The 13,289-nt window shown below is 47.4% G+C and overlaps 1 protein-coding gene across 1 annotated transcript; it reads left to right on the forward strand.

Annotated features, from left to right (window-relative positions):
* The first annotated feature begins 207 nt into the window (after nt 1-207).
* PFDN4 (prefoldin subunit 4) lies at nt 208-12,532 on the forward strand. Its single transcript, XM_070472786.1, has 4 exons — nt 208-484; nt 9,427-9,534; nt 10,349-10,489; nt 12,073-12,532. Exons 1-4 carry the CDS (start codon nt 461-463, stop codon nt 12,202-12,204), a joined length of 405 nt encoding a protein of 134 aa, XP_070328887.1. The 5' UTR covers nt 208-460; the 3' UTR covers nt 12,205-12,532.
* Nucleotides 12,533-13,289: the final 757 nt, after the last annotated feature.

Genomic DNA, 13,289 nt, shown 5'->3' on the forward strand with positions numbered 1-13,289 from the left:
TTTAAGAGTGTAAAGACAAAAAAAGGACAACGAAGAATCGGGAGGCACGCGTGTGCGCGGATAGTCAGCGCAGAATGAATGAAGCCCGGCAGGGCAGGCCCCGCCCCGCGTCGCCGCGCGCTCTTCAGGGAGGCGGCTGCCCGGGACCCGCGCTCGGCGCCCCCTGCTGCTCGCCGCCCGCGACGCAGCCGCGCCGCGCGCGGTTTCTGTCGGCCCACAGGCGTGCCTGCCCCTTTAATTGGCGCGTACCAAGTCCTTCCCGGTTGCAGGTCACCCCGAGCCCGGGCGCGAGAAGCCGCCGGCCGGAGGCCCGGTCGGGGGGATGTGGAGCCGGCGCTGCGTCCGCCGCGGGTCCGGGCCGAGGGCGAGCGAGTCCGGGCCGAGGGCGAGCGAGGGCGGGCGCGGGGCCGCGGGGCCGCTCGGCCGCCCTCCCCGCCTCGCGCCGTAGCGCAGTCCCAAGATGGCGGCCACCATGAAGAAGGCGGTGAGGGGGCTCGGCGGGCGGGCGGCCGAGGGACCGGGGGGCGGCGGGACTGGGAACTGGGCGGGCGGGAGGCCGGGGGTCGGGGGACAGGGGGGCGGCGGGCCGGGGGTCGGGCGGGCGGCCGGGGGGCCGCGGGCCGGGGCGGGCGGGATCGGGGCTCGGCGGCCGGGGCGGCTCCCGGCGCCGCGGGGTCCCCAGGCCCGCCCGGCCGCCCTGGAGGAGCAGGGTCCTCCCGGCGGCGCCGAGGGCCCTGGAGAGGCCGGGGCCCGCCTCGGGCTGTGGCCGGAGGGGCCGACTGCAGCCGGCATGCGGCTAACCCTCGCAGTTTCTCGGGGGCCGCTGGCACCCGCGTCGCCCGGGAGCCGAGGCCCAGGGCCGGGGCCCGCAGCCCGCGCCCCGCGCCCGTCCCCGCCCGCGCCCTGCAGGCCGGGCCGCCCGCACCGAGGGCTCGCGGCGCCCGGAGCCGCCTGCTTGTTCTCTCTGCTCCCTCCAGTCTAGCCGGGGACGGACGGAGAAGGAGAGCTGTGAGCGGCTTCCCGGTGACTCAGCTAATAAGCAGAACCCGAGTGCACACCCAGGTTTAATTTTGTCTTTCCTCAAAGTCCACATTTTATCCTACTGAGCAAGCAAAGCGCCTCTTCAGGGCTTATCGCTTGGTGAGGCTACCGATGCTTGATACCTGCATAGAAAGAAATTAACGCGGAGAGGGGCAAGGCGATGAGAGCGTCTGATGCTTTTGAGGCTGTACTATGCGCCGATCCAAGCACATTCCGTACCAAGCACATTCCGTACGGCATTTTAATCCTCGACTCCTTTTATAGGGTCATGCTGCGTTTATTTTTATTTTACAAATGAAGAACCTGAACCAAGGAGGCAAAGTTAGGGTTGAAATAAATAAAGATGGAAGCTCTGCCTCCAGAGTCTGTGTTTAACTTCCATGGTGTCTGATGAGAGTCCGCTGGCTGAAGGCATTGGCTCCGTAGGTTTTGTCTTTTTCCTTCAGTCCCCTTCCGAGGCCGCGTGGTAATGTGCTTCCATTGTGTTCGGCTCCACACCACCTCACAGCCTTTAGCCACCTGCTCTTGCTGTGGGGTGACCATTCAGGTTTGCCCGAGCCGGAGGGGTGGCTGAAACTGGGACACCTCCAGGCAAACCAAATCGAGTCACTCCTTCTACTGGTCTGTCATCCACAAATTCTTGTGGGGTTCCAGAGTAGAGTTTAGGGCCTTGGTGATTGAGAAATGAGCGAGATTCATTTGGCCTCTGTTTTCTGTTTATATTAAGCCCGCTGTCACGTATGACCTTTAACTCCATGGAAGGTAGTAGTTGTGGTTCACCCTCTTTTGACAGATGTAGAAACTGAAGTACAAAAAAAAAAAAATAAGTAAACACTGAGGAAATGGTCAAAGAATGATTTGAACCTTGGGCTTCATGGCAGAAGTTCTGAGGAACAGCATTTTCCTTTCATTCATGTGATAGACTCTCTGAGCATGGTCAGTGGCACATTTTCTGTTTGAGGTGACGGAGATGAGACTGATGAGCAGTAATGAAGTTTCTTTATTCCGTTGACTGTGCGGGGTCTTCCTCGCTGAGTGGACTTTTCTCTAGCTGCAGAGAGTAGCGGGGCTGCTCTCTGGCAGCGCCTGGTTTCTCATCGCCGCGGCTTTTTTCGCGCTGTGGGACACCCGCTCTAAAATCTTGGGGCTTCAGTAGCTGCGACACGCGGTCTCAGTAGCTGTGGCTCCTGGGCTCCAGGGCACAGGCTCAGTAGTTGTGGCCAACGGGCTGAGTTGCTTCGAGGCACGTGGGATCTTCCTGGACCAGGGGTCGAGCCTGTGTCTCCTGCATTGGCAGGTGGATTCTTTACCAGTGAGCCACCTGGGAAGGCCTAGTAACGAACTTTTTATCTCCTTTTCCTCCTAGCTTTGTAGAACTGACACCCTTGGGGAAAGGCAGGTGTTAATCAGCTGTCACAGAGAAAGGTGTTGAATTTGCAACTCTGAGAAGAACTATGAAAGAAAGGGGCTTGTGAAATGAGGGCTGGAATAGGTCTTTCTTGAGGTCAGAGAGCTTTCCTGAGAAGATGTGGTCTACCGGATTCCCCGAGGAGGGCAAGAGAAGGCTGGGAGTGCCTCCTGCAGAGGCCTGGGTGCGCTCGGTGAAAAGATGGCCAGGAGGAAGGGACTGGGGCCATGGTGGCAGAGGGCTTTGCCAGGGAAGGTGACGGCCCAGACACAAGGCTCTCTTCTTTATCTTAGGAAGGCCTCATAGGTGCAGCGTCTTCCTGTAGGTGTTTCTGGCACTGTGGACAGTTTCTAATAGGTTAGCGACATGCGCGTCTTCCTCTCTGCTGACTCTCAGAGAAGACAGATGCGTGCCCAAAGAGTGAGAACAAAATATCATAGGACAGCCCTTGGAGTTTAAGAAGAGCTCTTTGCAGTCTGGAGTGCTTTACACTGAGCGTGTGTAACATCCACTGGGTCATGACTTTTTATGGTGAGAAGTTAAGATGAGATGATGATTCAGTCTTAACATCTCCAAAGTTCTCCTTTCTCAGACCTAGTTCTTGGCCTGGGTGGGGACTGCAGTTTGATTTTTGTTTATACATCCTGAGGGCAAATGTCTCTTCCTCAGAGAAGCCACCTTTGACATTTCAAAGAAGCCCTCCAGCACTTCCACCTCTTATTAAACTATTTTGCTTTCACTGTCACACGTATCACTAACCAGCAAAAACTCTTACTTTTTACCTAGCTCTTCTACTAGAATGTAAGCATGCCAGTGCTCATGAGGGGGAACTCACATTGCTCTGTTGCTGAGTCATGTCCGTCTCTTGGAGACCCCATGGGCTGTAGCCCGCCAGGCTCCTCTGTCCGTGGGATTTCCCAGGCAAGAATACCGGAGTGGGCTGCCATTCCCCACTCTAGGGGATCTTCCTGACCCAGGAATGGAACCCAGATCTCCTGCATTGGCAGGCGGATTCTTTACCCCTGAGGCTCCAGGGAAGCCCTCCTTGTGCTTAGGAAATGCTAAATTAATGACTGACGGTTCATATGAAAGATGAAAAAAAAATTTGTATTGTAAAAAGTGGGTAGACAACCTTTAATAAACAAAAATTAAAACAGATTAAAATTAGCCAGAGTTTTGCTATAGGATGTTTAGAATCCTGGGGGCCCAGCTGTGGGTCCAGCCTGCTCGTGATGTGGTCCCAGACTCAGTGTGAGCATGACTGAGGGTGAGTCCCTTCCTCCCAGGGTCCCAGGAGAGGCTGATGCTCCCGGGAAGGGTGCAGTTGTAGTGTGGGGATTTTAATTTTCACCTGAAATCTTGAGCAGTCACATTTCTCTTAGGCCTAGCAGAATTTTCTTCTAGACCTGGGTCTGTTCTTTGTAATGACTTTTGGCAAACTTTATTCAGAAAATAAAGCACTTAGCTGTCGTTTACTGAAAGGTGACTCCATCCCCAGGCCTGTTGCTGGGTGCTCATTTTTATCTCTTCTGGAAGGTGGGGATAGCTTCCCCGCTTTACCGATGACAAAGCCGAGGTGTCTCCAGAGAACTGGGTGAGTTGCCCGTGGTTCCTGCTTGCTTGGATTTGAATCCACTCTTGCTGTCCTCCACTCTCTGACACCTCCAGCACTACCAAAGTCTCCTTCCTCCTCGAGTTATTTTGGCTTTGTGAATGAAAGTAGCTGCATCTGTCTTTTCTCCTGACCTTTCGGGACATGGGTCCCATTATGAACGGGTGAAAGCCACGAGGAGCCTTCCGGAAGGATGACACCTAACACAGCACGTTGCACAGGGTGTCGGGGAGTAGGTGGACCTCTCTCGGGCTGCACCCCCAGCTCAGAATTACGCCCTCCCTGCCAAAATGGAGCCTCCAGCAGCAGAGGAGCGTCCTAGGTCAGCGAGGTGGAAACGGGAGCTGCAGTCGGGGATGGCGCTGACTTGCCTCTTTCCACCGCGGGTTAGGCAGTGGGTGTTGGCCTCACACCCCGGCTTCAGCCCTTAACCCCAGGGAGAGAACCACGGTTGCAGAATGAGCCACAGGGTCCCCTGTGCTGGGGGCTGCTGCTCGGCGAGGCTACAGCAGGAACCACCTGCTGTGGAAAGATAGAAGGCAGGTGGCCAGACTGCAGCTTTTCAGAAAGCCCGCGTCAGTGAGTCTGACTGAACATGCTTCAGCTGCAGGCTCAGAAACAGTGCACGAAGCCCCAGCTGTGTTCCCCGTGAGCCCTGGGCTGGGCTTCCCGGGGATTAGCCAGGAAGCCTTCCCATGTCAGGTGATCTGTGAATGCATGTGCAGGCTTCTGAAGACTCAGTATTTAAATTCAGCAGGAGTGGGAGTCTAGAATTCTCTGTTCCCTGTTGGCTTAGAGAGTTGAAACTTCTTTTTTTTTTAATTTAAATTTATTTATTTTTAATTGGAAGATAATTGCTTTACAATATTGTGATGGTTTCTGCCATACATCAGCATAAATCAGCCACAGGTATACACATGTCCCCTCCTGCTTGGAACCTCCCTCCCCGCTCCCATCCCATCCCGTCCAGTCCCTCTAGGTTGTCACAGAGCCCCGGGTGTGAGCTCCCTGCATCATACAGAAATTCCCTCTGGTTATCTAATGGTGTATACGGGAGGGAGCTGAGACTTCTGTGCGGGGAGATGACGTGAATGCCGGCGCATCTGTGTGTGGCCTTCACTTTAGCATCTGTATTGTATAGCGAAGTGTGTCCCAACTTCGTATTCATAAAAGTCATGCATGCACCAGGTTGAACATTGAAAGCTATATGTATATCCCATTGTAAAGGACTTTTTTCCCAAGATAGCTACAGGGTCTCTGATGAGGCTGATGCATCTTTATTGGGTGATGGGAGCCTGGGTCAGGGGAGGGCTGAATTCTAGGTGTCTGCGTGTATGTTCTGACCACTAAGCTCCCTACTCCTTGAGACAACAGGTTGCCTGTCAAATGAAAGCAATAAAAGTCACTGGTCATGAGAGAGCAGGTGAAAAGATAGGGTGTGGGGTGGTTATTGTGAACCATTATTGTTATTGGTAATGGAGCCTACAGTAGTCCTTGTTGAAGCTGTCTGTCTCTTTCCTCCTTTAAATTGTAACCATGTGCCCTTGTTCCTGTCTTTTAAGTGAGGGGAAACTCTAAGGAAGTCTGTTATTTAAAAGATTTTTTAAAAAATATGTGGTCCCTCATTAATCACTTGACTATCCTCCAATATAAAAGAAAATTAAAACAATTTTTTATTTAATAAAATTAAAATTTAAAACAGAAAAGTGAAAAGGGGAAGGAAACAAACAAAAAAAAGATAGTCCCCCTTTGAAAATCTGAAGCCAAGGACTTCCTGCTCCTTCTAGATACGTGTGATTGCGTGTGTGAAGCACACACTTGCAGACACACACACTCTGCCTTTAATTTCCACGTGCTCGTGGATCTCTCTGGCTCTGGAGCCAGACCCCGAGCTCTGCCCCTGGCTGTCTGTGTGGCTTTGGGCAAATTCCTCACCCTCTCTCTGCCACACTTCCTGTAGAACAGTGGTGCTGATGATCCTGCTTACTAAGGCTGATTGGGGGATTAGCTGCTGCTGCTAAGTTGCCACAGTCGTGTCCGACCCTGCGCGACCCCGAAGATGGCAGCCCACCAGGCTCCCCCTCCCTGGGATTCTCCAGGCAAGAACACGGGAGTGGGTTGCCATTTCCTTCTCTAATGCGGGAAAGTGAAAAGTGAAAGTGAAGTCACTCCGTCGTGTCCGACTCTTAGTGACCACATGGACTGCAGCCCGCCAGGCTCCTCCGTCCATGGGATTTTCCAGGCAAGAATACTAGGTGCCTTCTCTGTGGGGGATCAGCAGCAGTAATAAAGTACTTAGAAAGCCCTGGGCATGCAGTAAGTGCTCAGTGAATGTTGCCGTTTGGTCACTCAGTCATGTCTGACTCTCTGCCACCCCATGGACTCACCAGTCTCCTCTGTCCGTGGGATTTCCCAGGCAAGAATAATGGAGTGGGTTGCCATTTCCTTTTCCAGTGAACGTTAGCTATTACTGATATGAGTCCATACTTGGTCATGTAAGCTGTCTAATTTTATTTACTGATTTAACCACATTAGTCACATCAGTTCAGTCGCTCAGTCGCAACTCTTTGACTCCCTGGACTGTAGCTTGCCAGGCCTCCCTGTCCATCACCAACTCCTGGAGTTTACCCATACTCATGTCCATTGAGTTGGTGATGCCATCCAACCATCTCATCCTCTGTCGTCCCCTTCTCCCACCTTCAATCTTTCCCAGCATCAGGGTCTTTTCAAATGAGTCAGCTCTTTGCGTCAGGTGGCCAAAGTATTGGAGTTTCAGCTTCAGCATCAGTCCTTCCAGTGAATATTCAGGACTGATTTCCTTTAGGATGGACTGGTTGGGTCTCCTTGCAGTCCAAGGAACTCTCAAGAGTCTTCTCCAACACCACAGTTCAAAAGCATCAATTCTTCAGTGCTCAGTTTTCTTTATAGTCCAACTCACATCCATATGTGACCACTGGAAAAACCATAGCCTTGACTAGATGGACCTTGTTAGCAAAGCAATATCTCTGCTTTTTAATATGCTGTCTGGGTTGGTCATAACTTTTCTTCCAAGGAGCAAGTGTCTTAGTTTCATGGCTGCAGTCATCTACAGTGATTTTGGAGCCCCCCAAAATGAAGTCTGTCACTGTTTCCACTGTTTCCCCATCTATTTGCCATGAAGTGATGGGACCGGATGCCATGATCTTTGTTTTCTGAATGTTGAGCTTTAAGCCAACGTTTTCACTCTCCTCTTTTACTTTCATCAAGAGGCTCTTTAGTTCTTCTTCACTTTCTGCCATAAGGGTGGTGTTATCTGCATATCTGAGGTGATTGATATTTCTCCTGGCAATCGTGATTCCAGCTTGTGCTTCATCCAGCCCAGCGTTTCTCATGATGTATTCTGCATATAAGTTAAATAAGCAGGGTGACAATATACAGCCTTGACGTACTCCTTTCCCGATTTGGAACCAGTCTGTTGTTCCATGTTCAGTTCTAACTGTTGCTTCCTGACCTGCATACAGATTTCTCAAGAGGCAGGTCAGGCGGTCTGGTATTCCCATCTCTTGAAGAATTTTCCACAGTTTATTGTGATCCACACAGTCAAAGACTTTGAAACAGTCAATAAAGCAGAAGTAGATGTTTTTCTGGAATTCTCTCACTTTTTCGATGATCCAGTGGATGTTAGCAGATTGATCTAGTTCCTCTGCCTTTTCTAAATCCAGCTTGAACATCTGTGGTTTACGGTTCACGTATTGCTGAAGCCTGGCTTGGAGAATTTTGAGCGTTATTTTACTAGCATATGAGATGAGTGCAATTGTGTGGTAGTTTGAGTATTCTTTGGCATTGCCTTTCTTTGGGATTGGAATGAAAACTGACCTTTTCCAGTCCTGTGGCCACTGCTGAGTTTTCCAAATTTGCTGTCATGTTGAGTGCAGCATTTTCACAGCATCATCTTTTAGGCTTTGAAATAGCTCAGCTGGAATTACATCATCTCCATTAGCTTTGTTCTTAGTGATGCTTCCTAAGGCCCCCTTGACTTCACATTCCAGGATGTCTGGCTCTAGGGGAGTGATCACACCATCATGATTACCTGGGTCATGAAGATCTTTTTTGTGCAGTTCTGTGTATTCTTGCTACCTCTTCTTAATATCTTCTGCTTCTGTTAGATCCCTACCATTTCTGTCCTTTATCGAACCCATCTTTGCATGAAATGTTCCCTTAGTATCTCTGGTTTTCTTGAAGAGATCTCTAGTCTTTCCCATTCTGTTGTTTTCCTCTGTTTCTTTGCATTGATCACTGAGGAAGGCTTTCTTATCTCTCCTTGCTTCTTGGGAACTCTGCATTCAATTTTTTTCATTTTACAGTGAATTACACCTTATTCATAGTGAAGACACATAAGTTCTACATTAAAGCAAACGTAAACTTTTACTGTGTGTGTGTGGAATATAGTCACTGAAAGGTATAGTGACCCTCATGCCAGTGTATCAATCAGATTAAAAATAACAGAAATGAGGGAGCTCACCCTGGTGCTCCTTGCCAGCCTGGAGGGGTGGGTGGGGTGGGGAGGCGGGAGGGGGAGGTTCACGGGGAGGGGGCATCTGTGTGCTTGTGGCTGATTCAGGTTGTGCAGCAGAAGCCAGCACAACCTTGTAAAGCAGCTGTTGGTGGTGTTCAGTCACTAAATTGTGTCCGACTCTGCCACCCCACCAGCTGCAGCACGCAAGGCTTTCCTGTCCTTCATTAGCTCCTGGAGTTTGCTCAGACTCATGTCCATTGAGATTGTTGGAACCATCTCATCTTCTGTTGCCCCCTTCTCTTGCCCTCAATCTTTCCCAGCACCAGGGCCTTTTCCAATGAGTCAGCTCTTTGCATCAGGTGGCCAAAGTAAAGCAATTATCTTCCAATTAAAAATAAATTCTAACATATTATGGAAACGGTCAGACTTCTGATGGCCTCAGTAAGCTTGAGCAGCTTTTTACTCTTGGAGAGTAAACTAGTCTGAGGCATTCACCAAGATTAACCAGCACAGCACTTTTGCTCCCTGGATCATCCTGATGAAAGAATGTTCCAGCTTGAGAAATTCTGCTCCAGGCCAAAAGTTGACTGACTTGATCCAGGATTTATTCTCAATTGTTGTTTATGTTTGAAATGTTTTTGCGGATTGGGCATTCCATAGCCTATCCGGAGAGGTTATAGGTCTAATGAAGCATCTTAAGCCTGTGGTTCTGCAGCTTGGTAGGGCCTGTGTCTGTGACAGTCTCTGCCTCTCGTGGTCCTGGACTCTGAGGACAAGCAGTTAATCGAGATATTTCAGAGTTCTGCTGAAAGCTAACCTCTAACCTCTTCATTCAGATTAATTCTACAAAACATTTCAATGTTTTCTCAGGCTGCAGAAGATGTCAATGTCACTTTTGAAGATCAACAAAAGATAAACAAATTTGCACGGAATACAAGTAGAATCACAGAGCTGAAGGAAGAAATAGAAGTAAAAAAGGTATTGAAACTGGATCTTATTTAAGAAACATGAAAGCTCTTCCTCCTGTAGCTTTTTGTAACTAAATCAGTCCTGTGTGATTGTAGCGCTCTTGGGCTCCCCGTTGCGAGTCACATGATACACTCCAGTTAGTTTAAGAAGGAAGATGTTAGTTGAGGAAGGTGGGCGCAGGCCCATTGTTGAGGGGCGTGCCCTCTGGCTGAGGGTCGAGGAGCAGGTCTCCGAGCCACGTGGCAGAGGCCTGGGCCGGTGATGGGGCTGCTGCTTCACCGCTGACGCAGGGCTGGCTGCGCCCTCCTTGGGGAGGATTCTGCCAGGCGGTCCTTGGGACTCTGGGCCGCTGCCCACCCCAGGCCTGCGTGTCAGAGCCCACTTCTCATGGCAGCTCTCCTGGGCTGGAGGCCAGGTCAAATGTCGTTGATTAGGGGAATTTATGTTATTATTTGCTTGTATCGAGCAGAGCTGAGAAAGGCGAGTTTGTGTTTGTGTTTTTATTCTGCTGTTGGAAGGCAGAATTCCCAAGGAGAAAAGCAAAGTAGGAGACCTTCCGAGTGGCCGTGGATACCCCGTGGTCCGCTCCAGGGGCCGTGGAGCAGTCTGGAGCGGTACAGAGGGCAGTGAGTTAGTGTGCTCCTGTGTGCTCCCGTGGGAAATGCCATCTAAAACATGTACGACACTCTTATTTCAGTGTGACAGTTCCTTTGTGAAAGGGTCTCTTAGAGCATAGCACGGTGTCCCAGATGACAAGTGGGCTTTACCCTCGGTTAGAGAATTTTGAATGCATTTTTCATTGCTGTTCACTTCTGATATACAGAAACAACTACAGAACTTAGAAGATGCCTGTGAGGACATCATGCTTGCAGATGACGACTGCTTAATGGTACCTTATCAGATCGGCGATGTTTTCATTAGTCATTCTCAAGAAGAAACACAAGAAATGTTAGAAGAAGCCAAGGTATGTTGAAATCTCTCCCTGGAGGGGGAAGTTTAACTGTTAAATTAGGATTTTATGTCATCATAAAGAACGTGTAATTATAGATGTAGGCAAGATCAGGAATGCCAGCTTACATTTCATGGGTCCTTCCAATGTCCTCGGCCTCCTCTGAATGCTTGTAAATATGATTTTGTTTAATCTCAAGGATGACTCTGGCATATTTGTGGGAATCCCAGTTTAGAGTTGAAGAAGAATAGAGTCTTAGGTTATGGGACTCACTCAGAATGACAAAGGGGATGATCTTTTGAGCCCAGAAGCTGTGGCCTAAATTTATAGTTTTCAGAAAGTACAGAATATCATAAAACAGAAAAAGAAGACCACTCGTAATCCTACTATCCAGAGGTGATCATCCATGACAAACAGTTTCATGTGTTTCTTTTATGTTCTCTTCCTATATGTATTTTTACGTCACATTTTGGTCAGTTAACATCCTAGTGGGAGTATTTTATTGTTCCATTCAATGTTCGTTTATCCAGCAGGTCTTCACCAGGAGCCTGCTGGGGCCACATGTGCGTCAAAAGCATCATTTTTGATGACCGTTTAACGTCTTGTTAGAGGACATTGATTCAGCTCACTGTCCTCTCGTTACAGTAATTTGTTTTCACTATTTTTCTACTATAGGAATATTGTGGTGAACATTCTTATTAAATCTTTGGTCACCTTTAGGAAGTTTCTTTAAGGAACTAATCAGAGAAGTGTAATTACTGGGTCAGAGTATGGATTCATTGACAACATTTGGGCTTGTTAAAAATTCAGATTATTGAGTCCAGCACCAAGAATTCCTTATTCTCGAGGCCTGGAGTGGCGCCCTGGCGACCTGGGGGCTCCGCTTTGAGAACCGCTGGCCAGATTTCTAACATGTTAACATTGCCAATACTAGACATTCTTCTTTTGTTCCAGGTGTTAACGGGTATGTGTATTATTTCTGTGAATCCATTTTTTCTTTGTCGTAGTTAGGAAAAATCCTTTTGATCCTGGCCAGGAAGGGATTTCTGACATTCCGTGCATTTCGTGTGGCAGAGCTTCTCTGTCATAAATGAGACTCTGATTATGGCTCTTTCAGAGTCTAACTCCAGGGGCCTCATCTTAGGAAACCTTCCAGATTTTGACAAGTTGTTACTCTTAAATTATTGGTGGGAGTGTGAATTTTTATCATTTCCTCTAGTTCCGTAGTTATTTTTGTGGGAAGTTGAAAGAGGCTGTGTCAGAAGACAGGCCCAGGGTAAACTGTTTACCTAATATGTTTATATAGCATTCTTTCTTTTTTGGGATATGATAATCTATTTTATCTTATTCTGTTCTTTCAAGTCATCCAGAACTGAGAAAAGCTTGATTTAGTCTATAAGAAACAAATATAGATCATGAATGAAACATGCCCACAGTCAGACTTTTGGTTTAGATTTAATTATCAGTATTATTTAGCTGCCTGTCCAAGTTTAGGAAGTGTTTGACCTAAAATCCTTCCCAGATGTTATTTCATTCACAGATGCTCAGAATTCATCCAATTGAATAGAATTAATTTAAACTAATTTTTTTTTTTGCAGAAAAATTTGCAAGAAGAAATTGACGCCTTAGAATCCAGAGTGGAATCAATTCAGCGGGTGTTAGCAGATTTGAAAGTTCAGTTATATGCAAAATTTGGGAGTAACATAAACCTTGAAGCTGATGAAAGTTAAACATTTTATAAAATTTTTTTTAATTTGTTTAATAAACTTGGAATATTGTTTAAAATGATAATTTCCCTTCTTCAAATGAAATGGAAAGCAAAACTTTTTTTAAATTTTTCATTTATTTAATGGAAACTTGCCTATTTTCATGTCTTGCTTATTTATTTTATATTTTTAAAAGAAGACAGTATTCATCTATGTATTTTGCATAACAATTATATCAAGTGTAGGGGCTTTATGTCATGTTATTAAAATCAGTTAAGCAATCTTTCATGTTTCTATATTGTCATTTAGAATATTTGTGCCATTTTTACTTACAAGAAAATTTTAACAGTTACGTGTGTCATGTTGTTTATCTGTGTCTATTTCAGTTGCCCCTTTGAGATGATGAAAGCCCTGCTTTCGTTCCATCTTATATCGTCTGTCTACTCGCTTCCCCAACTAACACTGTCGTGTACTAAAACATATGTGTGTGCTTTACTTAAATATGTGCAGTATATATTACATCTTAGCATATATATTTCTTACATAGATTGGTTTAAGAGTCCAGATGATGCAGAAACAAGTTGAGGCCTATTGAGCTTCATACATGGAGCAGAACAACCGAGATAAACCAATAGAAAGAGATGTTTAGGTTCTTTTTTTTTTTTAAATAACATTTTAGACTTTATTTTAGTGCTTTGTAATTAACTGCAGTTTATATTGATAATGATGTGGAAGTTAAGCAGCTGTGTATTTAAAAATAAGGCTTTTTACCTTAAAGAGCGCATTTACTCCCTACTGCCCTCCCCCAGGAGATAACCCTTTTGGGATTTAGAAGACTTAACTATACTAACTTTCCAGCAGATGGCACTGATATGCCAAAACACCAATGGAGGCCTCATAATGCAAAAATGAGATGTCCAAGATTAACTGTCCAGAGTTTTAGAGGAAATGTCATTTTTTAATTCTCAAGGCTAAACACTGCGTATGTATTTTTTGGTTAAATGTTTAAAACCAGTTCAGCCTGAAAGGTAGAGAGTGTGTGTGTGTTAGTCACTCAGTCCTGTCTGACTGCAGCCTCGCGGACTGCAGCCCGCCAGGCGCCTCTGTCC

Source organism: Odocoileus virginianus, chromosome 9 (genome assembly GCF_023699985.2).
Source record: "Odocoileus virginianus isolate 20LAN1187 ecotype Illinois chromosome 9, Ovbor_1.2, whole genome shotgun sequence".
Taxonomy (NCBI): Eukaryota; Metazoa; Chordata; class Mammalia; order Artiodactyla; family Cervidae; genus Odocoileus; species Odocoileus virginianus.

Bases quoted from the DNA above. Each gene is read 5' to 3' on its own strand.
- PFDN4 (XM_070472786.1), top strand. From the start codon at position 461: ATGGCGGCCACCATGAAGAAGGCG. The intron at 485-9,426 runs GTGAGGGGGCTC...ATGTTTTCTCAG, and splicing joins CGGCCACCATGAAGAAGGCG to GCTGCAGAAGATGTCAATGT. The intron at 9,535-10,348 runs GTATTGAAACTG...TCTGATATACAG, and splicing joins AAGAAATAGAAGTAAAAAAG to AAACAACTACAGAACTTAGA.